Source organism: Callithrix jacchus, chromosome 12, assembly GCF_049354715.1.
Source record: "Callithrix jacchus isolate 240 chromosome 12, calJac240_pri, whole genome shotgun sequence".
NCBI lineage: Eukaryota > Metazoa > Chordata > Mammalia > Primates > Cebidae > Callithrix > Callithrix jacchus.
In genome coordinates this window covers 109,059,162-109,084,525 of record NC_133513.1, presented here as the reverse complement: position 1 = coordinate 109,084,525, position 25,364 = coordinate 109,059,162, and the positions used below count along the sequence as shown (strand labels likewise).

At 44.9% G+C, this 25,364-nt stretch overlaps 1 protein-coding gene across 6 annotated transcripts in view; it reads left to right on the top strand.

Moving 5' to 3' along the window:
• Positions 1 to 25,364, top strand: part of GFRA1 (GDNF family receptor alpha 1) — a 234,978-nt gene that overhangs the window by 144,336 nt on the left and 65,278 nt on the right. For all 6 annotated transcript variants that reach the window (XM_002756616.6, XM_009010334.5, XM_035269210.3 and 3 more), the window contains one exon: positions 7,353 to 7,689. In XM_002756616.6, the coding sequence (XP_002756662.3) occupies positions 7,353 to 7,689 (337 nt within the window). The remainder of the gene's footprint in view (positions 1 to 7,352; positions 7,690 to 25,364) is intronic.

Here is a 25,364-nt window from a genome sequence, read left to right as displayed (position 1 = left end):
ATTAAAGGGGGAGGGGAGGGGGAAAGCAACATTTTAATGCTGAGCTCTAAAATGAGCTGTGGAGAGGATGGCAGTTAGAGTTATGGTAAAGCTGTTCAGAAGCCTTCCCACGCAGGCGAGAAGGCGCTCGTGCCCAGACCGTAAAACACAGGCGGGCTCCTGATCCTCCATGCGGTGTGTGAGCTGATGGAGAGCTGGCTTTGACTCCAAGGGTGTAAATTGAGCCATTCTCCCCTCTCCTCCCTGTGCCCTCAAGTCATTGAGGCAGTATTTTCGTGCACTGGGGGATCTATTCAATAGATAGAGAGGATCAATCTTTGTACCAGGTGAAAACTCAACCTTAATTTATATATACTGTGATTTCAGCAGTGTTTATTTTGAACTTCATTGCAGTAAGATACGCAGCATCAGGGCCCTGGAGAGAGCTGGAAGTGGATTTCTAAGGGTCTAAGTTAGCAGGAGAAGGAGGGGAGGGGCTGAGTGATTTCCCATGTGCTGTGCGCAATTGCCCATGTGAAACTTTTTGAAAAGAGTAATAATCAGGTAGCATGCATTTATTTTTTCCAATATTATGAACACTTTCAAACATACAGAAGGGTAGGAAAAAATCATGGTTAATGTGTACCAGCACCTGGATTCCATATTCATATTTGAATGTGGTTGCTTTATGAGTGCCCATCCATCCTCTGAATTTTTAAAATGCATTTATCCATATACTGCCCCTAAATGCTTCAACACACATATCACTAACCAGTGTTCAATATGTGTTTAGGCTATTTCTTTTCTTTTCTTTTTTTTCTTTGGAGACATGGTCTCACTCTTGTCACCCAGGCTAGAGTGCAGTGGTGTGGATCATGGCTCACTGCAGCTTTGACCTTCTGGGCTCAAATAATCCTCCCACCTCAGTCTCCTGAGTAGGTAGGACTACAGGCACGTGCCACCATGCCTGGGTGATTTTTAAATTATTTTGTAGAGATAGTGCCTCCTTATATTGCTCAACTGGTCTTGATCTTCTGGTCTCAAGCAATCCTCCCACCTCAGCCTACCAAAGTGCTGGGATTACAAGCATAAGCTATTGTGCCTGGCCTTTTTTTTTTTTTTTTGCCTTTTTAGGTGATATTTACATAGGCACAAACCTTAGCATACTATGCTCTGAGTTTTGGCCCAAACTGTGCAACACAAGCCCTTATCAAGGTAGAGAACATTACCATCACCCCCAGAAAGTTATCTCTTATTCCTTCCTAGCCAATCCTCACCTCCATTCCCTGGAAGCAGCTAGTCTTTTAATTTTTTTTTTTTTTTTTTTTTGAGACGGAGTTTCGCTCTTGTTACCCAGGCTGGAGTGCAATGGCGCAATCTCGGCTCACCGCAACCTCCGCCCCCTGGGTTCAGGCAATTCTCCTGCCTCAGCCTCCTGAGTAGCTGGGATTACAGGCACGCGCCACCGTGCCCAGCTAACTTTTTGTAATTTTTAGTAGAGACGGGGTTTCACCATGTTGACCAGGATGGTCTCGATCTGTTGACCTCGTGATCCACCCGCCTCGGCCTCCCAAAGTGCTGGGATTACAGGCTTGAGCCACCGCGCCCGGCCGTCTTTTAATTTTTTTTAATCGTATATTAGTTTTGCCTATTCTAGAACCACATATATAGTGAATCAGACTGTGTACTTCTGTGTATAGTTTTTTATTTTTTTCACTCAGAGTGTTTTTGAGATTCATCCATGCTATTTTATGTATCAATAGTTCATCTATTCTTATTTCTGAGTAGTAGTCCATGTGGATAACTGTGGATAGACCACGGTTTGTTAAGCCATTTTCCTATTGATGGGTGTATGGGCTGTCTCCAGTTTGATTATTATCAATTTACTTGTATAATATTCTTGTCCAGGACTTTTGTGGACATAGGTTCACAGTTCTGTTGGATAAGAATCTAAAAGTAGAATTCTTAGTTATAGGGTAATTGTATGTTTAGTTTTATAAAAAGCTACCCAGCATTTTCCCAAAGTAGTTGAAAAATTTTCCATTCCCACCAACAGTGTATGAAAATTCTAGGAACATCACATTTTAAAAAATAACATTTGATGTTGTCAAATTGTAACCATTGTGGTGAGTGTATCCTGTATCTCACTGTGGTTTTATTTTGTGTTTCTCTGATAACTAATGATGCTGAACATTTTTCAGATGCTGCTGCACCATTCATTTATCTTATTCTGTGAAGTGTCTGTTCAAATATTTGGCTCATTTTTAATTGGGTTACTTTCTTATATCAAGATTTGGGCATTTAAAATATATTTTAATACCAGTCCTTTGTCAGATGTATGTTTTGTGAATATTTTCTCCCAGTCTGTGGTTTTTCTATTCATTTTCTTAGCCGTTTCTTTTTGTGACCAGAAGTTTTTAATTTTGATGAACTCTAACTTACCAACTTTTTTTTTTCTTTTGTAGTTATATCTTTCTGGACCACAGAAAAAGTTGGTCTATCTCCAAGATTATCTTATATTTCTTCTAAAAGCTTTATGATTTTAGCTATTATATTTAAGTATGTGATCCATGTTACATTAGTTTCTGTATATGGTGTGAAGTAGGGATTGAGATTTTTTGTTTGAATTTGTTTTTTTTTCTTTTTTAATTATTATCCAATTATTCTAATACCATTTGTTGAAAAGACTTTCTTCCCCCATTGGATTTCTTCAATGTTCCTTTCAGAAAAAAGCAAATGACTGTAGATGTGTGGGATATTTGTGCATCCTGTCTTCTTTTCCATCGTTCAATTTGTCTATGCTTATACCATAAACACACTGTCTTGATAATTTAAGCTCCATAGTAAACCTTGAGAAGAGTCAGTGTAAATCCTTCAACTTTGTTTTCCTTGTTCCAATTGCTTTAGTTATTCTGTGTCCTTTGCATTTCCATATAAGCTTTAGAATCTGCTTGCCAATTTGAAAACATACAATTTGGAGTTAATTTTGTATAAGCTTATATAAATTGACCTAGTGTATACTTTCTTTGTTATTGTGATATTAGTTGCCTTTTAAAAGTTGTTAAAACTATATAAGCTATTAAGTTTTAATAATATTGAGTCTTAACAATTATAACAGTATTGAGTATTTTGATCCATGAACATGGTATGTATTTCCATTTATCAGGTCTCCAATTTTTATTAGCAGTGTTTTTAGTTTTCAGTGTAGAGGTCTTGTATGTCTTTTGTTAAATTCATTTTAAGTGCTTTTGTTTTTATTCATTGATCCTGATGTAAATAAGAAAGTGATGGATATGCTGATTAGCTTGATTTAGTAATTACACAATGTTAAATGTATATCAGCATCACATTTTACTTCATCAATTTACATAATTATTTGCTAATTACCAATAAAATTTTAAAATATGAAGCTTGTAAGCTGAAAAAAAATCTAGTCTGACTTGATCATCACACATTTTATGCATTAATGAAAAATGCCTTATAAATATGTACAAACACTATCAATAAAAATGGTATATATTTTTCAAAGTACAATTAATTTTTGTATATTGACTTTGTATCCTGTGACTTATCATTTCTAGTAGTTGTTTTATAGAGTTTTGAGAGATGTGTAGGACATCTAATACAACATTGACTGCAAGCAGTAAAAAGGAGCATCTTTTGTTCTTAATCTTAGTCAGTATTTTACCATGAAAGATGACTTCAGTTTTAGGTTTTCCATAGCTTCTCTGTATTAGATTGAGGAGATTCTTTTCTGTTCTTTATTTGCTGAACTTTTTTTCTATCATGGATGAGTATTGAAATTTATTGAATGTTTTTTCTTTGTCTGTTGAAATAATTATATGGTTTTCATACTGTATTCTGTTAGTGTGGTGAGTTACATATATTTTTAAACATTAAACTACCCTTGCATTCTTGTGATAAACCCAAGTTGGTCATGATGCATTAGTCTTTTAACATATTGCTAGATACCATTTACTAAAGTTTGGGGAATATTGTTGCATCTATATTTGTAAGCAACATCAGTCTATTATTTTCTTCTTTCATCTTTGTTCAGTTCTGATATTTGGGTAATGCTGACCTCAAATGTCAAGTTGGGAAGGGTTATGAAAATATTTTGTGTGAATGAGAGTCTGAAACAAAGAGGAAGTCACATGTTCACCTATGAGCTAGAAGTTAATTAATAGTTTTTTTCCCCTTTGAATGTGCCAGATTGTGTATTCTTGAATCTGTCATGGGCTCTGAAACAATAGAAGGAGATGGTGCTCTGGCAAGAGTTATACATAGATGAAAATAGAATCAGTAGAAAGTGATGCTAAGTCACACCCACTAGTATATGAAGTAAACTTTGAGCAGTTGGTTTAGACATAAAGTGATTCATGCTGTTCCAACTTTGTGCAAAGCCATGTTTTAAAAAATATTACTTTTCTGATAATATTAAGAAGAAAAACTTAATGGCGTATATAGTTTTAACAGCTTTAAAAAGGTATTATTATAACAAAGAAAGTATACACTAGGCCAATTTTTTAAAGCTCCATGTAAGCTTGTGGACTACTTACAGAGAAAAATAAATTTCCTAGATGTTACATGTTGACTTTCATTATTTTTATTATGATGTTTTTTGAAATTCATAAACATAAAACTGTAAGCTCTTATTCTTGGTTTTTACACAACTATGAAAACAACACATAAATACGAACAGAGCTTCGAAAACAATGAAATGCAGGCTAATAACATTAATTTAGTGTAAGGGATGATATTATTTTGCTGAAACTAAATTGGTGCTTAAAATCTGAATGTAGTACTCGGCTTCTGCATGGGTTCTTTTGAGTTTGACAGGCCTTTATTACTGGGTGCCATGCACTGACTTCATTCTTCAGGCATTTTTCTACATTTGAACTGTTTGTTCATATATCCCTGGCTACTTCCTTTAAGTATTAATCTCGCTCTGTGCCTCTGTTCTTTCCCTTTTAGCTAGAGATTATAAAGTGCCATTCAACATCAATCCGCATGTAAATGCAGCTAGTGAAATTGGGTACCAGTACCCTGCCTTAAAAGTCTGATCCAGAATATGATCATATTAATTTGTTTTAGATTATCATCAAAAATGCCTAATTTAAAAATCTAGAGAACTGTCGACCTTCCAGAATATAGATCACTGTCCTTGGGCTCAATAGCACAATATTAGAAGTCTCAAAAGAGGAGAAGGCTGGAAGTATCACCAAGGCCCAGAGGCCCTGGTGGCCCTGTCAGGGCACACAGTGAATATTTCACTCCCGAGTCCTGAGAAGTCTGAGTGTGGAAATAGAGGAGCAAGAGAGGAGCGGGCATAGGAAGAGAGAGATGGAGAAACAGGACCAGGTGTGCTTATTAAAGCCAGGATGGATGTGCAGCTGCCAACTTCCTGTACTACTCACCCAAGAAGGGCTCATATCTTGCTCATTGCCTTCTACAGCAAATTTCTCAGATTCAGATATCACAGGAAGGCACATGAACCTGGAGCACAATAAAACCTGACTCGTGGTGCCAGGGTATAACGATGTGATTTCAGATATTTACACATGGGTTTTTTGAAAGCCAGACACATCCTCAGTAGAACAGGGAGGGTTGTTCTTTTCCTAAAATGTTGGAGTTGCTTTGTGTGCCCTTTATTCATTTATGTAAAATTTTTTTAACTGAAGCAAGAACATTTTGCATTCAATCTACCCTCTTAACAGACTTTTAGTGTACAATACAATATTGATAACCATTGGCACAGTGTTGAAGAGCAGATCTCTAGAATTGATTTGTCTTGCCTGACTGAAACTTTATTTCCTTTGAATAGTAACTCCTCACTTTTTTTCATTTTCTTCTCCAGCCCCTGGCAACCATCATTCCACTCTCTGCTTCTATGAGTTTGACTATTTTAGATTCCTCCTGTAAGTGGAATCAGGCAGTATTTGTCCTTCTGCGACTGGTTTATTTCACTTAGCATAATGTCCTCAGGGTCTATCCATGTTGTCACGCATTGCAGGATTTCCTTCTTTTCTAAGGTTGAATAATATATCGTGTGCCCTTGAGACATGCAGCAAATGTACTGCCCTATCTTTCAGTCCTACCCAACCCAACTGTGCCTTCTTTCTTGTTAATTCTTTAGCCTTTTGTCATTTCCTAAATGCCCCTGTCATCTAGAGGCACACAGACAGAATGAAAGGTGGTCAGAGAATCCATGGAGGGGCTGAGGCCCAAGGAGGAACTGGTTGTGGTGTCATCCCACAACTGCACAGTGCTTGTCCAACACCTCCTTGCCCACACCAGAGAATCGCTGCTACACCTCATCATCAGTACTCCATGCTATAGCCACTTTATACATTGTTTCTGGAAGGTTTTTCCATCACTTCCTTCTCCCTGCAGAAACCCCCCTCTAATGGGGATGGGGTGACTTCCTGTTTCCATTTATCCTTTAACTTTGCAGTTGGGCTTGGCCTTGGTCTGCCTGCCCAGCACCAAGTGGGCCCAACCTCTACCATGCTCTCGCTGCAGACAGCACAGGGCAGGTGGTGTGGACAGCACAGGCTTCCCTGGCAGTGTGAGTGCACAGGGCTTGGGCAGAAGGCAGCATTTGCTCTATGAGCTTCATGGAACCCATTAAAATTCTATCCAAAATACAAGCTGGATTTTTCTAATCTAGAACCTCAGTATTCATAGAGCCCACATGTTATCTATGCTGAGTTAAGTGGTAATTGAGGTTTGCAGATTCTTATGTGATTCATTCTGGTTTTCTTCCAATGTCCTGTGAACTGAAACTTAAATACAGCCTCGTTATGGTTGCTTCTTCCTATTTAGAGAATCTGGCATAATATTTTGTCTTCTGGGCTCAAATAACCATGTAATTACTCTGTAATCATATAGTAATTAGCGTGTACTGTATGCATTTATTACATAATTATATTCTTGGAGGATTGTATGGCAATTATACTTGCATTCAGTATATCATTTTATATACTACATCATGAACAAGTATATAATTTGTTGTTTTTCTCTTTTATTCTAATTTCAGTTTGCTAACCAGGGGCTGGAAGCTTATTCTCCTGTTGCCTCCTTTGCATGTAGTCAGGCAGGTGCCTGAGTTCTTTTGGCCTCACCAAGCGCCTCCCAATTCTATGTCGATAGGAATATTAAGGGCTTTTGTTCTGCTGTAGACTTCTGGCATTTGTACTCCTAGCACTTTCTCTTTGTCACGAAGTCATTAAGTTATTAACTTCAAAACTCATTAAGTTTTAGAGCCGCTGGCAATGCCAGGTAAATGGCAAGATCTCAATTAAAACAGAGTAGGAGAGAACAGCCCCAGAGCCGAGCACTGAGACCATGCCTGTCTTTCTCTACATTTGCAGTGGAGCACTTTCCCAAAGGGAACAACTGCCTGGATGCAGCCAAGGCCTGCAACCTCGACGACATTTGCAAGAAGTACAGATCGGCGTACATCACCCCGTGTACCACTAGCGTGTCCAACGATGTCTGCAACCGTCGCAAGTGCCACAAGGCCCTCCGGCAGTTCTTTGACAAGGTCCCGGCCAAGCACAGCTACGGAATGCTCTTCTGCTCCTGCCGGGACATCGCCTGCACAGAGCGGAGACGACAGACCATCGTGCCTGTGTGCTCCTATGAAGAGAGGGAGAAACCCAACTGTTTGAATTTGCAGGACTCCTGCAAGACAAATTACATCTGCAGGTAAGCGGGTCCTGGCAGGCAGTGATTAATGAGGTGACAGGGAAAGTCTTGGTGGCTGCTTCAGCTGCCAAGCTCCCTTTTCTGTGCTTCTACCAAGGCAGAGGAGGGAGGGGAGCCCAGTCCGTTTGAATGGATTGGTGAAAATCTGACCTCTGTGTCTGACACGGGGTTCTTCAGAAGCTGTTCAGGCCTCTATGCTGGAGAACGTTCCTATCTTTAACTCGGAAATGCTTTGAGGGACGCTGCAATGAGGTAAAACACTTCTGCATTTCCTGGACACCTCTCAGGTGAGAGGGTCACCTGGGGTGAGGTAATCTGAAGGCACATGCCTGCTCCTCAAGTCCTGAGGGGCTGCCAGGGATTAAGTCGAGAGAAGCTTGCTGGAGCTTTGGAGGCTCTTGACCTTCAGGGGCAGAAACCTGGAAGACACCAGTGAGAGGGTTTGTGCAGTGTCCAGCCTTGGGGAGAACTTTGAATGCATGGGTCTGTTCTGGACTGTTCTGTGGCTCTAAAAAGGGCACCCTCCCACTCCACTCACCTCCCAAATCTCAGTCTCCATCAGAAACCTGCTGAGCCTGGACCATGTTGTTGAAAACATTCACTTCCTTTTGCTTTTTGGCCATTTCTGAATTTACTTTGATATCTGAAGGAGTCCATGAATACATTTTCTGTGTTTGAAAAACAAAAACATGGCCCGGCATGGTGGCTCATGCCTGTAATCCCAGCATTTTGGGATGCCGAGGCAGGTGGATCACCAGAGGTCAGGAGTTTGAGACCAGCCTGGTCAACATGGTGAAACCCTGTCTCTACTCAAAATACAAAAAAATTAGCTGGGCATGGTGGTGGGTGCCTGTAATACCAGCTACTTGGGAGGCTGAGACAGGAGAATCCCTGGAACCTGGGAGGTGGAAGTTGCAGTGAGGTGAGATCATGCCACTGCACTCAGTCTGGACGACAAGACTGAAACTCTATCTCAAAAAAAAAAACAAAAAGAAAAAAGAAGGAAAGGAAAACCATAGGCTGGGTGCAGTGGCTCATGCCTGTAATCCCACAGGCCAGGAGTGGTGGCTCACACCTGTAGTCCCAACACTTTGGGAGTCCAAGGCAGAAAGATCACTTGAGATAAGCAGTTCGAGACCAGCCTGGCCAACATGGTAAAACACCATCTCTACTAAAAATACAAAAATTAACCAGGCATAGCTCATGCCTTTAGTCCCAGCTACTCAGGAGGCTGAGGCAGGAGAATTGCTTGAACCTGGGAAGTGAAGGTTGCAGTAAGCAGTGATCGCACCACTGCACTACAGCCTGGGTGAAAGAGTGAGACTGTCTCAAAACAAACAAACCGACAAACACAAACCACACATAGCAATATAGACGCAGATAGAGTGAAACGAGAAAGTTACCCTTTACTCTGCTCCCATTCATTCCCAAGCTTCAGATAGTCACTGTGAACCATTTCATGTATGTCCTTCCAGAACTTAGGGTTGAATTCAGTTGCTGATCAAGCAAGTAGATTTGGGGTATCATATTGAAAAACAACTGTACTTTGCCCCAGGTAGAAGCCTCAATATATGCTAAGCCAATGGACAAGCAGGTGGAGGAATGACCATGTGCCTGATTCCTTACTGGCTCCCCATTTCTAAACAGCCAAGAACAGAAAAAAAAACGTCTGAGATGTTGAAGATTCCGAATTTCTGGTCAATTTCAGTTTTAATCTGGTAGAATGGGAACCCACTCTTTCCTTAAACCAGCAGTAATAATCACCAAAGAGAAGTAAAAGTCCTCATATAACCCTACCATGCTGAAGATTTTCTGGGAGTAATGCTTCTCCTCCCTTCTAAAAAAAACAGTTGGAAGCAAGTGACCTGCTATATGAGAAAGGACTCGGATGACCAAATGTCTTATGAACTGGGTTTGCATGATGGGAAGAAGCAAGTGTTCCAGCAATGCAACACAAGGGCTCTTCCTCACTTCCAAGCCCCTGGTTCATTGAGGCCCTCTTAGCTATGGGCTTGGAGCAGGGATGGGTGTGCTAAAAGGATCCTGAGAAAGAGATGGAGCCTCAGCAAGCCAGGAGCATGGGGAAGCCAGTCAGTTAGGCTGGAGATGAATGAAATGAATGCAGCCTGGAAGCTGCAGGGAGCTGTGCTCAGGGTACAGGGATGGGATGGAGCAGAGACTCTCAAGACCTCTGGATGTGAAACCTCAATTCCTGGGCCCCTTTAGTCTCTAAGCAGAAGGGATCCCCCTTCCATGAGCAGGACTGGATTTCTAGGGTCTTACTTGGCTTAATGCCAAACAGCTCCTTCCTGTCTCTATAATGTGTGATCTTGTCCACTGATGGATCCAAGCCAGGAGACCTGGGATCTTGGTCCTGCCTCACGATGGGAAGCTGCATGGAGAAGAAATGGAGCTGTAGATGAGTCTTTCATTTATTGAATGATGGCTGGGAGGTGGAAGAGGTGGTGGTGATGGAGGCTTTCCTTCCTGTTCTCCCAGGTGGTCAGAGAAGGTCTGGAAACTCCCCTACAAACACTGAAAGTCCATATTGAGCAGATAATTTGTGATATCTGGCTTGTTCTTCTAAAAAGAGAGACTCCTTGGAGGGTTGGTGAGAATGTATTAGATCAGATTGCTTTTCTGCTAAGCTGTAGTGAGAATAGTTGGGAGTTGAGAACTTACAGGGCTCTGGGGGAGGCATTGGGAGGAACCTGCAGGTAGCAGAATGGTTTAGGTGCTGTCTGGGGCCTCAGACTGAGGAAGGAACAGGTTCCAGGAACTGTTTGCAATATCTCTGATATGAGGGAGTGGACTCAGCTGACGGCACAGAAATGTACAACAGGAAACAGCCCTTGCTTATGTATTGACTTTGCCTGATCTTCCTGGAGAGGATAGCAACTACCATGTAGTGGGACGAAGAATCCCTGGGCTGGAAGTGGGACTAGTGGCACGTTTGTGCTGCTGCCACATTTCTGGCTCTGGGAAGAACTCAGAGGCTATTTAGGAATCCAAATCTAGACTATCCTGGGGCCCTAGTGAAATTTGTCTCAGTGTGATTGATGGGTTTTATACACTGTTTTGAGCCTTGGGAGGGTGAATCTGTGACTTCCCTGGTGTTACCCATTGTCAAGCGATTTAGCCCATAATTTCTTTCCAGAGCCTGGATTTATTACTCATGATTACCCCCTCCATGTCAGAGGTGGTAAATGTAATTTGAGCTGCTAGGTTGGCTAGCAGTGTTTGCTTTCATCAGATTTTATTGCTCTTGTCTTTAATTTTATGCCTTTTATCCCATCCCTTCTCAATCCATCTCTGTGAGGCCGTTGGTGTTCTACCCACAGTAGCAGCTGGTACTAGCTGGAGCTGGGGGTTCTTTGGGTCTCACATTACAGTTGCTATAACCCTAACCCCACCTCTGATGTGATGACTTGAGGTCTCATTTGAATAGCCCCAAAGGAAAGGGATGACAGGAGGGAGACTTGCTTCCTAAAAACCATATTCTTGGAAAGTTCGCACTTTCATATGCTCCATTTCCATCTTAACATCAGCAACCATCAAAGAGCTGTTCAAGCTCATTAAAAGCTCCCTGAATTTAATGTTTTCCAACTCAGGCCTACAGGTTTCCTTCCCCAGGGTCCAACAGTGCCTCTGCACAGAACCTGTCTCCCTTCCGCCTTATGCCTTCAAACAGATGAGAAGTAACATTAGCTTTTCTGTTTGACTTTGTTTTCCTTTTTCCTTTTCCCTTTTAGGGGAGCTGACAGATTCCTTTCCCCTTGAGGTGGTTGGGGAGAGTCAGAGCCTGACTGTTTGGGCCTCCAAGCTTGTCTACAGAAAAGCAAATGCAGAGGTATTATAAGGATGTGATGGAATTTCAAAGCCTCACATTCTTCCCCCGAAGCAGTGTCTCCTCTGCCAGTTTTCCTCTGGTTGCTTTTCTCAGTGCCTGAAACGATGTCAGGACTGGTTTGAGTTGAACGGAAACATAACCTTTTATTCCTGATGCAAATCTGTATAATTTAAACTTATACCTTCCCTCCCGTCTGAGCACTGGCTCAGGGTGCCACAAATATGCTCCTATCTCTTTATTGTTGTAATTAATCGCTCAAGTACCTTAGCAATTCTTCATTACCAGGCGGTCCAGCATGCTCTCTAATGTTCTCATCTGGGAACCACAGAGGTAGACTCTCCTTGGGCAGCATGTTCCCTAATGTTTTCATCTGAGAACCACAGAGGTAGACTCCAAAACCCCATCTGCTTCCAGTGCCAAGCAAAGAGGGAACCCAAGTCGGCTAAGCAGACCACTTGCCTATGGCTTTAGCTGCTGCCACATGGGGTCGCTGTTGAGAAAAAACTCAGGGTGTGCCTGGTGGTTTGGTGGCCTTGCCCTTCTGGGGCATTCTGCACGTGCAGCAGAGCAGCTGCATCCTTGGGCGCCTGAGTGACAACACCTAGTTTATAGTCATGTATGCAGCTGTTGTTTCCAAAGCATGACATTTTGCTCTGGGGAGCTGCATCCTAAGGGGTTCCAGTCAGCGCCAGCTCTCCACCTTGAACACCAGTAGGCCAGGCTGTACATTTTCTGGCAGTGTGTTACGAGGTAGAATTATTTTCAATAATCAAATTGTTAAAATCGATCCCAGGGATCTAGGACCCAGTAATCAAAGTCTCGGTCTGTTGCCCAGGCTGGTGTACAGTGTTGCAGTCGAGGCTCTTTGTAGCCTCTAACTCCTGGGTCCCAGTGATCCCCTCATCTCTCAGCCTCCCAAGTACCTGGGATTACAGATGCATACCACCATGCCTGGATAATTCAATTATTTATTTAATTTTAGAGACAGGGTCTTGCTAATGTTGCCCAGGCTGCTGTTGGGCTCCTAGCCTGGAGTGATCCTCCTGCCTCAGCCTTTTGAGTAGCTGGAAATTGAATGCTACATTTGCATTCCTATTTACTAACAGTGCTGGGTCAAGAGTATCTCACTGCTTTTAGAAAGATTCTGATAATGCTGAAACTCAAAAGGAAATGGGTCAGGGGCTCTATGCCCTCGGTCCCCAAGGTTCTCTTGACCCTCCTGGAGATATGATACGGTTGTTCTTCCTAGTGTCCAACTCTCTGGCCCCATAGTTTCCAAGAGTGGTGGCTTTGACAAAATCACCATATATGGTTCTATTTCCCAGGTATCGAGGACCCTATAATGGTATCCTGGAGGCCTGGGGGATTTTTAGCAGAACCGAGAAGGCCTCCCTTGGCACAGCTCCAGGAGAACAGTACATGCAGTTTTTAAAATTCTGCCCTCACTAGCATAGCATTTGCCACATTGTGGGTGACCCCATGACACTTAGAGGAAATGTAATGTTGTTAGTTTGTCAACCAGGGCAACTGGGGAGACGTGTCATAAAACCAGGCGGCGAATTTCTACTCTAGTAATTTATTTAGTCTGACAGTGTTAGTGTACCTTTAAAAGGTGAGAAATGTGTTTCATTTGCCTGGAATGAGACCCCCTTCACACAGTAAACTGTAGATCTTAGAGATCAAGGACATCCTCTACTGTTTGGGCTTAAATTCCAGAGTCAAAACCTGGATTCCACATCACCATATCCGGGCTCGCCTTGACATGCAGTAAGTGCAGGAGAAAATGGCTCGGAGGATAATTAATGCCTAAAACTAGATGCGTAGATTAATTTGGCACTTAATTTTATTTTACGCTGATTCATTCACAAATGGAAATCAGCAATTAGACAATGCAGACTTTTGAACCATGGAAAGAAAGGTTCGGGAATATGAGAAAATACAAGTAAAACATTTTCCAGTTCATTTGAGCAGTTTTCATTTCAAATGATTACATGTGTGTCTTTAGCAATGCATTCGGAGTGCCGAATGGCTCGTTTTTAATATGTTCCAGCGGCACAAGTCGCCTGCCACCCTGTCTGCTCCGGAGGCCCTGGACTCCTATGTGCCTCCAACAGATTCATCAAGACCCTGACAGGAGAGCAAGCAGGTTCTCTGACATCTGCTGCCACCCGCCCTGATCCTTTTCGACTCCATCCTGTGGGGAGGAGTACCTTTCTGCTGGCTTTTCCAGCCTTCCCCCTCTGCCTGTGCTGCCTCCTGATCTGTGGCCCTTCAGCTCCACTCAGCAGCAGCAGAGCTCCATCAACTTGGGATCTCAGAGGTAACCTGAGCCGTGGACCAGGCAGGAGCCAGCTGTGACCTGCCCTATCTCACCTTCTGTCTCATTCCTTATCTCAGGCAGAGGTGGGTGTGAACCCATTTGTCTGGCCCTGCTGGAGCCTGTCCCTGTGTAGTGTTACTCCCCATTCTCCCTCTCACCAGCCAGTCCCCCCCCTGCATCTGCCCAAGCTCAGGGTCTCTGCCTGGTTTTCCTTGCCATGTCTTCCTTCACCTGCCCAAGTCTTCCCAAAGTCACTCTTGCCACTCTTTGCTCAGAGACAGAAGGAAGCAGGGAGTCCTTTTCTTTGCATTTGCATAATGTGTTGATCCTTGGATCTGGGTGGACAGATGGACTTTTGGCACCAGACCATCTTTTATTGTCTTTGAGTGTGAATGCGGATGGAAAAGGAATGGAATGGAATCTGCATAGGAGACCCAAACCAAGAGCTCATATTTCTTTGGGGAAGGAGTGTCACAGTTGAGTGTCTCAGGAGTCATGTTCAGATCAGGCTTTGGTGGCCAAGGAGCAGGGAAGTGAAGCAGAAGGAGGGGAGCTCAGCTTGGAGGGGATACAGTGGTTGGGTGGGAAGTAGGGTTATTGGGGACCATCATGGCGGCAGAGGGAGAAAACTCAGTGTGATATAAAGGCAAGATATTGGGGCCTCCTGTGTCAGAGGGGTATTGGATTTTATCCATCAAAGATTTGGGAGAGAGAGCATCAGAGAGGTCCCAGGTGGGAGCAGCATGGAGAGAGGGTTGGAGTGGTAGAGATAGTGGCTGGGGTCAAGTTAGGGAGCTCTTGCAGTTGACCCACGAGAAGTGATAAGCACAGTGGCCTGTGAGAACAGGACAGGAATTTGGGAGACCCACTGGATACCATGGAGGGTACTGACTAAATATTTACTGAATGAATAAACTTAAAACATGGCTAGATCTCAGAGAAGGGGCTGGGATACAGGGGTAGGATTACAGTCATCCACATAGAGGTTGTTACTAAAGATGCTTGCTAAGATTCGCTCTCTGGAGAAAGTGGGTGTGAAGAAAAATGGGTCAAAGGCTGAACCTTGGGAGCACCAGGTGTATGGTAGAGGTGTCCAAAGAGGACTTAGAAGTTGGATAGTTGGAGAACCAAGTAAAGGGCCCTGCAAAGCCAAAAGGGGAGAGAATTTTAAGCAGAAAAGGGAGATGGTCTTTGGTGTCAATTACTCAGAGAGCAGAGAACTCAGAATGACACAATTTAGTACATAGGAAGTATATCCCTCCATTTGTTTCTCTGCCCATTTCTCTCTCCTTCCATTTATCCATTTAACTTTCCATTCATCTACCTCTCCATCCATCATCCATCTGTTCATCCCTTCTTTCTTCTCTCCATCAATATATTCCTCCTTCCATCCCCCATCCCATCATCTATCCATTCATTCATCCATCCATTCACCCATTTACCTATCCACCCATCCGTCCACCCACCCACCCACCCATCCATCCATCCACCCACCCATTTATCTATTCACCCATCCATCCATACACCCATCCACCCACCCACCCATCCATCCATACACCCATACACCCACCCATCCATCCATCCATTCATCTGATCACACTGTGCCAGGAATAAAAACCTGATCTCTCACCTACAGTACAGAGAGGAAGACAACACACAAACAGTCACTACAGCATGGTGTGGCAGTCTCTGGCAGGAAGGGACAAAGTGCTGTGGGAGGTGAGAACAGCCAGCTTAGTGTGGTGTTAGCAAGGCTTCCTGGAGAAGCCACCATGTCTGCTGGACTGGCCAATGACTGGCATGGAAGAGAGTCACAAGACAAAGGCCAAGGGCTATGGGTTTGAGGAAGGCACAGGAGGTAAAAAAATCAAAACAACAACAACAGTGCATTCACTGGGTGCTGATGATGATCAGCACTGAGGTACACACTTCACAAACGTGATCTCTCACCAGCGCAGCTACCCTTCAAGGGGATGATCAGTGGAATGACCAGCCTAAGGGTCACCCTGCTCCCACACAGAGGACTTAGGAATCAGCTCAGTCTTCCTAACTCTGAAACCTGGTTTCTGTCACTATTTCCAGATGACTGTCTTTCATGACAGGAATACAATGTTCTCACACTGTTCAGCCTTACTACCTTTAGTTCCAGACAGCCAGAATGATAATTCTGGCCAAGCTCTGAATCCAGACATTCTTTATGGCTCAGTAACTAAGACGGCGTCAGTGTTAAAGATAGTTTTTAAAGAGAGGTAGAACATCATGTCCGTCAGAGGCTCTTAGCATCATTTAAAAAATAAATGCTACTCAGGTAATACAAGCTCATTAAGTTCTTTATCTAATTTCCTTTTGAACACTCATTGCTTATAATAGAGTGGTTTCTCTGTGACAGCTTACTGATTTCAAAAGAGTCATTTCTACAAATAAGAAAAAAATACTTTTCCAGACCACTCTGGCTTTACTATTAATATTATTAGCTCAATTATTTAGTCTAGGCACATTTATTGAGCACACTCTGCTGGATGGTCAGGGGCCTGGGTGTGTGGGTGTGAGTGGTGCACCCCTCCCAGGCATGCACACTCACCTGGCTGGATTCTTTAACTCCCTGCTGAGCCATCACTGGTGGTCAGTGTCCTTGACCCTCACCTACCCGAAGGCAGTGGATGTCAGGGACCTGGTTGTATCTCACAGAGCAGATGAATTCTTTGCTGTCACAGAGTGACAACCGGCTCTAAATAATCCATGGTTATGTCACAGTTTGGGGTCATCCAGGTGTTTCACCTTCCTGCCTTCTCTCTGGCTTGTGGCCATCACGTTAATCATTAGGAAGCCCTCCATTTTGCAGATTACTTCTTGAATGTACAGTGCTGTGCCTGTAATCCCAGCTACTCTGGAGGCTGAGGCAGGAGAATCACTGGAACCTGGAGGTGCAGGTTGCAGTGAGCCGAGATTGTGCCACTGCACTGCAGCCTGGGCAACAAGAGCAAAACTCCATCTCAAAAAAAGAAAAGAAAAAGAAAGTACAGTGCTGGTGAAAGGTGTGGTGGATGTAAGACCTCTGGATCTTTCCCAGATGTGAAGAAGAGGAGGTGGGCAGGGGGACTCAAAGGGGCTCTATGGATCCCTGGACTTCAGACCACCTTGTTCAACAGCTGGTGGCTGAGGGAGACCTCGGCTGATCCCCTCTACTGCTCCGAGCAGCTTGTCTCTCTTCAAAGAGGCCCTTTCTGCTCTGCCCACCAGCTGTCTCCTGCTAGCTCCCATGAAGTTCACAGGCATAGTACACCAGCTGCAGGCCACCCAAGCCCAGGCCTGACCTAACCCAACCAGATACGTGTCATGATCTTTTCTTTTTCTAATTCTCAGGGAAGGAGATGTTTTCATTTCCTACAGCTCTTTTTTCAAAGGTGTTTCATCCATGGAGCAACAAATGGGGTGCAAAAGAATGGGGAGAAGGGAGACATCAGTAGCCTGTGACCCAGAGCAGTGTCATCTTTCTGTGGGGAGATCTGCCCCCTTGGTTACAGGCTGGCTGTATTTAAGGAGCGGAGCATGTCCTGTGTTTAATTAGTGTTCAATGATTTAAGGAGGGTTCTGTGGAGGGCAGGGCTGGACTGGGCAGTGCGACACCAGACCACCTCCTCCGATGCGTGGGCTCATTTCACCCCAGGAGCCTGACCCTGGGAACCTGCCAGGACCCTCTTCGATGCTGCTAGGAAGGTGCTCTGGAAGTCACCTCTTCCCCCAGCCTTCTCACCTCCCAGGCCAGTGTGGGCCTGGGTCTCAAACCTATAGTCCTGCTCCACCCAGGGAGTCTCCAGACTCCCCCACACCCATCCCATGCATTACCCCAAGTGAGGTATCCTGCAGTCACGCCAGCATTTACATTTCTACAGGGCATTTCCAACTCAGTGAATGGGAAATTGCTCATAATTTCCAAAGGCAATTAATTATGCAGAAAATTTTGCCTCAAGAAAAACAAGAATTTAAAAGAACCGTCAATGTGAAAAAGTACCATACCATGCTGGAGTCTTGGGATTTTTTTCCTTTCCCCAGTAGCTGTCAGGGTAAATGTTTGTGAGATAGGTAGACCTGGGCTTGCATTGTGGTTTTGTGACTTCGGCCGCTGGAGGCCTCAGTTTCCCATCCATAAATGGAGATAATGACTCCATCTTCCCAGGGCTGTGGTGAGGACTAAATGAGATATTTTTGTGCAAGTACATCAGCATGTGCCTGCCATCTAACCCAGAAAACTCTCAATAAATATGTCCTCCTTTCTCTTACCCTACAAGTTTCTATCAGGGAGGACAAAGTTTATAATTCCAAATGTTATACCCCCCAAAACAGACAGAGATCTCTGGAGTAGGATTTGTGAGCCAGTGTGGTGGTATGTGCCTGTAGTCTCAGCTGTTCAGGGGGCTGAGGTGTGGATCATTTGTGTCCAGGAGTTCATGCCCAACCTGGACTACACAATGAGACCCTGTCTCTTAAAAAATAATAATAAAAATTAGGGTTTATGATGGGGCAGATTCCAATTACTCTACACTTCTCTGCACCCACAGCACTAAGCATCATGTGGAAATGCCACATGGCTAAGCTTGATAATCACCCTCTTTCAGCCTTTGTACCATTAGGGAAAACGGAGGGGTGGAGGCGGGGGCAGACAGAGTCTAGAGGTGTTTGGAGCATGTGTCATCTCAAGAACATTTCTGTCCAGAATATACAATTATTGGCACACAAAGATACACAGTAAGATGTGAGCGGAGCTGGCCCTGAGACTGCTGGGCACAGAGTGGGGAGATTCACTATTGTCTGGACTGAATAGGCAGTGGGAGCCTTCTGGCAGCCTCTTGGGCACGTGCTTCTTCTGTGACCTGGAGTAACTGTGAATAAGGGGCTCTCAGAGGTGCTTGTGTCTGAGTCAGTGACGTGAGGGATCCAGCAAAGAGCAGCCACTGACTCGACAAGACTGAATCTGAACCCCCTCCCTCTGGATGTTTCTACATTGTGAATCACCCCATCTTCCCCTTAGGAAGCAAGCTACAACCGGGGGCAGAGTGGCTCGTCATATAGGACTCAGGAGCTCAGAATGTGCAGAGCTGGGAACATGGTTGTAGGAATGAGTGGATAATGGTGATGGTGCTGCGGGTGATGACGAGGCGAGCAACGCTTGCTTGACATTTACTGTGTGCCAGGTCCTGGGCTGAGCTCTTTGCAGCAACCGCGGAAGTGGGGGCTGTCATTATCTCTCCGTCACTGGATGAGGAGGTGAGATCTTGAACAACTTCCAGTCACCCAAGTGGTGCTGCTGGAACCAAAGGCCAATTAATTATGCAGCAGGTGCAGCCCCTGTCTGCTCTCCCAGTCCACAGTCAAGCAACTCAGAGGGTCTGTGGGGCAGTGGAGCCCATGCTGCCGAATTCTGTACTGCCCATTTCTGTACACAGTGCACCTGTCTGTCTTGTAAACCTCCCACCTAACTTCCAGAGACACCCAGGGAGAGTGGAATTGGACACCAGGGGTGACTTTACTTTTTATTTATTTGTTTTAAAACAAAAATTTTTAAATAAGGGACCTTTGGATCTTATCAAGATAGGGCTTAAGTTCTACTTGGCAAACAGTTCATTAACATTAAAACAGCAGTTTTCAAACTTTTTAGTTTCTGAAAAATTACGGAGAATCTCAATGGGCTTTGTTTATGTGGGCTAAATCTACAGGTACTTACCCTACTGGATCGAAGGTGAAGAGAGGTTTACATATTTATTATTTCATTTAAAAATAACATCAAGTAGCTCCTTAAATATTACTATAAATAACAGAACATACTTTTATTAATGATCACTGTTTTCCAGAACAAAAAAATATTAGGGAGAAGTGTGGCATTGTTTTTACATTTTTACAAATTTAGCATCTGGCTGGAAGTGGCTGGAAGAGAGAGAGAGAGAGAGAGAGAGAGAAAGGTTATTAAAGTCTTAGTATGACTAGGAAAATAGTTTTGGTCTCCCTGACCCCCTACAAGCTTCTCTGAGACTGCCAGGATCCCTGGACCTTGCTTTGAGACCTGCTGTGCTAGATGGAGCAGAGTAATGTTGGGCTGGAAGACTTGTGTGTGCACCAGTGCTCCTGAGATCTCCTTGAACCAAGACAGTCTGGGGTGTTTGCCTGCCTGTGGCCGGCTCGTTAAGCCACAGTGGCCAGGATGCAGAGGCTGTGGGATGTCTGCTTGAGCCCAGTGCTGGAGCCTCTCCAGGTGGAAATGGGTTGAGTAATTAGAGAACCCTGAAGCACCTACTGTCAGCTGTGCGGTTGCTCCAGGGCTGCTTGGCAGGCTGGGGCACTGAGCCCAGCTTGATTTCTTGCTCTGAGAGATGCCCTCCTGACAACTCCTTTGTAGATGGTTCCTCTCTTTTCTAGCATGCCAAAGGATTTCACCATCATATTCAGCTCGGTCAGACAGAACTCTAGGCTGCTATGTAAAAACTCTTTGTGTCCAGAAGGGCTCGGTGGAGCTTTTCTCTTACTAAGTAGGGGTTTAGGGAGAGTGCCACAGGTCAACCTCAGGTCCTTAGAATGCTGGCTGGTGACTTGATGTGGGCCATCTCAGGGGAAGCCCCCCCATTCTTCCTGATCCATAATCATTTGCCACAGGGAGGACTAAATGATGACAATGACGTGTCCCTGGGCTAACCCTTAGAATGGGAAAAGCCGGGAAGCTGGAAGTTTCAGGTGCCTGGGAGTGCCCAGCAGTTGGAATTCCTGTTGGACAGTTAGCTGGCTCCATCTAACAGCTTGGAGAGGGAATGCCACCTCTCCAAGAACATTCAATCTAGCACAGGGGCTTGGCACTGTCCCAGGAAACCTTTCCATGGAAATAAGACAAAAGTGAACGGGGAAACAGCTCTTTCACACTGAGAAATTCAAGCTGAAATATGTTTAGCTACAAATACATATGATGGCTTGAAACATTTGCTTTTTGCCTATTGGACTGTGGTGTTTGGTCATTGCTGGTGGTTGTTTTGTTCACTGGTTCAGTAGCACTAGACTTCCAGGTGCTCTGTAGGACCCCAAGGGCCGGGGATGACGGAGGTGCCTGTGTGCATAGAGTGCACGTGCAGGGACAGTCACCAGTGCTGTGCCAGCCCAGCCTTTTGGGGAAGGGTGGGCTCAGGGACTTCTCAGAGGCACTGTTGCTCTGAGGCAGTGGATCTCTAGCTTTTGCCTATGTTGGGATTAGTTTTCTATTCATGAGGTCTAGGGTACGGCCTGAGAATTTGCATTTCTGAAGTATTCCCAGTGCTGCTAGTGGTGGTCTGGGTTCACCTCCCTTGCTGCCTTAGATAATGTTGGCCAGATGATCTAGACTAATGGCCTCACCCTGCTCTCAACTGGGTCTGCAAAACTGAAAATAAGAATGAGTAGGCACCAGATGGGTGTAGGCTTAGAAGAGGACACAGGAGAGGGAGCCCCTGATGTGGCTGGGTGTGGGCTGGCAGCCCAGGTCGGGCATGGAGCACAGAGGGTGCATTGTAGCCCAGGAAGTCATAGGCACGGGCAGAGAGAGCACATGGAAAGCTTCCATGCTGCACTAAAGTTGGGCTCTATTTGGAAGGCTGCGGGGACCACTGGAATGGCTCTTTTGCCTGCTGATAGTTTCTCAGACACAAAGGATACTGAGACATGCTGAGGGTATCTCTAGTTAGTCACTGTCTGGGCTGGCCCCACTGCAGTTGGGACCTTGCCCTCACTACACATGAGAAAGTAGACAGTCTGTTGTCTCTAGGCTGACCTTGGCCTTGGATTGGAATCCATTTGGCTGGGTTATACCAGAAAATGCAGAGTAAAACAGGGTTTTAAGGTAATTAAATCCTCCATCTAAAATGGTCTTTGGAGCAGTCTTTGGCCTGGGCTAGTCAAATAAGGAAGCTGCCATGTTTATGCCACTCTTCTTGTCACTTTTTGCATGTGGAAGCATCTTTGGTTGTCAGGAGGGAATGTGAGTGGACAGAGTTGATCCTCAGTACCTGCAGTGGAGCTAGGAGGCAGATTACTCAAGCAAACACACATGTGTGTTCAAGATGCAAAAGCACTATGATTCTATGAACCAAGGTTGCTATAAACCCTGGCCTGTACCAGTACATGCTACATCTCACCGCTCAGTTCACAGATGGGCCATAGGCAAGGGTAGGTGGTAGATGCAGGTGCTAGGTTGGATTCCATATTCTAAAGGGACTGCACCTCCTTCATCTTTGTTCCTGTTCCATCACGGCCACCACCTTTCCCACAGCATCTTACATTGCGGGTGCTTAGTGACTGTGGTAATTGAATGGTTGGTGACCTTTCTTGAACCCTGGGCAGTTTGTGCCAGACATGTGCTAGGTCCCAGGCTACGAAGCTGAAGATGAACAATCTGTCCTAGGTTCCTGGATGCTGAGATATTTCGTGAGTCCATCCTGGAAGCCTCGGGCTGAGGACTCTCCCTCTAGGTGACTCCCCAGTATTCCCAGGCTTAGAGAAAGCAGGAATGGGTATATAAGAGATGCCATCAAATACTGCCTGTGCATCGGATTTTATTAACAACCCATGGAGGAGAGTGTCCTCTCCTACTGGTGGGCAGGAGCCCTGATGTCAGACCAAATCCCAGCTGCCCTGCAGGCATGTTTCATCTCTCTGTATCTCAGTCTCCCTGCATATAAAATGCAGACACTAACAGCACCTCCTCCACAGGCAGTGGTGAGGATTAAAGGACGTAGCCTGGTGCCTGGCACAGAGTTCAGTGCTCAGTGAGGTTCCTTGTCCTTATGGGCAACACAGAGGGTACTGATCTCAGGTGCATCCAGAACTCAGGTCTCATCCACCTGCTAGGTCAGCTTCCCGGGCTAAGGATTCCAAAGTCCACCTGGTTCCTCTGCACCTGTTCCCTCCTGGGAAGGAGGCAATACCTGCTGCACCCTGTCTCAGGGCTGCGGTTGGAGAGAGAGGCAGCTGGCACGGGAAGCACCTTGAGTGTGGTAACAGCAATATTCACAGCTAGCACTTCACTGAGCATTGAACTCTGTGCCAGGCATTGGGCTACGGGCTCTAATCCTCACCCCTGCCATGGAGGAGGTGCTGGTAGTGTCTGTGTTTTATACAAGGGGAGACTGAGATGCGGGGAGACCAGACACCCCTACAGGGCAGTTGGGATTTGGTCTGACATAGGGGCTCGTGCCCACCAGCTCTGGGAAGGTTCTGCACACATGCCTGCTCTTCCAGGGCAGACCCCATGGGCTGGCCAGGGCAGAACCTACTGGGTGGCTTCTGTCTCGACTCAGGAATGGTCCCTGCCCTGAAGGAAGTCTGCCTAAAGTTGTGGGTTTCTCCCCTTGGGCCTGGGGAGCCCTACTTCCCAGTGTGTGGGGAAGACTTTTGTGCCCTCACTGCTTGACTTCTGGGTGCCCTCTGGGGAAACACAGCCTGGGGATGGGGTACGCAGAGAGGCAAGGCCCAGGTCCACATGATTTCCCCACACAGCTGTGTCACAGGATTGCATTTGAGCCTTACTGAACAGTAACAACAGATAATATTTTTTTATGTTTTTAAGCTACAAGCACTATTAACCAAAAAGAATGCCCACTAATTCTGTCATTCTTTTATTGGGCCTAGTAAAGATCACATATCCACCTAAATCACATTTGGGCTTCTGCAGTGCACAATTCACATTAAAATGGCAGCCAAAGTCCAAGAACTAAAACAAAAAGAAGGAACATTAATTCTTCTTTCAGTGCCATGCGGGTGTGGATGAGCTCAAGAAATTGCGGCTTCTTTCCAAAACCTGGCTCTGCCTCTTGCCCGCTCCATGACTTTGGGCTGGTTGTGCACCTCTCTGGGACCCTGTGTCCTCAACTGTAAAATAAGGCAAACCTGTTGAGTTTGGTTACTGCACAAGAATGACACAAGTTTTTAAAGCACTGGGCACAGTGACAGGTTCTGTGTCAATGTAGTTGGAGCATTTAGAGTTGGGCTGCTGTATCTCCTCATCTGCACCTGTTAATGTCGCTGAACCTCCAGCACCAAGTGTCCGTGATGATGTTGATCTGTAAGTGATTAGAGCCTTACTCTCCGGCAGTCAGATTTGTTCATTCATTAACTCATTCATTCAACGTTATTTAAGGAATATCTGCTCTGTGCCAGGCATAATTCTAGGTGCTCTCCTTCTCTGCCTGTTGTAGGCAAAACCATCAGCAGTGTGAAGATAGAGAATAGAAAGTGATGGAGATGAGGTGTGGGCAGCAAGGCTGAAGCTGGCACCTGGCTCAGGGCACAGAGCCAGTGAGGGGTCTTGCTGGGAGACCTTTGAGATCACTGTGAATGGGTAAACATAAGCCTTAGGATCACTCAGCTGGGAGATGTGGAGGGGCCAGTTTATTAGAAAATGGCTTAGGTGGACCCTGGAAATCAGCTCCTTTGACCCCTACAAAAAGGAGAAATGTTAAATGCAGCTCTGAGAGCTTTAGGTAACATGTAGAAAATGGAGTTGGGGTGGGGGTGCTGTTGACAAGAGGATGCTAAGCATGAGAATGGGTTACTAAGAGGAGTTAACGAAATTTCCCACAAAGGGGGAATTATCACCCGGTGGCAATGGAGTGAATGATTCTTTTGACATCTAATGCCACAATTCCGTCTCCAGCAATAGTGATATTCTCAATGCCCTATCTAGGAAGGGAGATATTAGGAACTAGTTGTTTGCTAAGCTCAAAGTCTCTGTTGACCTTAAAACAACTTCCCTGGAAGAAAAATGACCTAGTGTATATTTACTATTGAATATAATTTTCCTTAGGAAGTCTGCAAGCCTATTAAAGATTAATAGGGAATCTCATTTTCATACGTTTCTGTTTAAAGCAAACTTGTGCAAGTGTAAGTTGTTGGCCATTCAGAAATCTATTCACCCTCCCCACCCCCCATTCCCTCCCAGGGCACTCAGAAACTTGGCTCCTTTAATGAGTGGAAGGTAAATTAACATTCCACGGAGCAGAACTTGGGGCTCACGTATACAGAGGTATTTAGCACTTGTCTTTTGGGGATTGGGGAAAGAGGGGGAGTTTCACAAATTATTAAAGTCAAGAGAGCCCATGCCATTTTAATTTTGCATATTCTGGGAACCTCCAAAGAAGCAAAGTTTGACTGAAGAAGACCAGGTAGCATTAGCGATACTTTCTAGAATTTACCTGTGTTTTGCTCCTAAGCTCATTAGGGTTCAGTTCCTCTGACTGAACCCTAATATGCTACAGTGCCTAACTCAACACTTCCTTCATGAAGGCACAGACGGCACCTCCTTAAATGAATACAGGCTTGATGCGTCAATCACCAGACCAGTAGTGGGCCCACAGGTAATGGCCTGTAGAATTGCTTAGCCCTGTTTAGGGATTACTATTCCATTGGTCTATAAAAGACATTGCTCTACTTGAGGGTGTTTGAAGACTCGCAGGAGAAACGTCTCTTTGGTCTTAGTGGCAACAAAGCTGATATTCA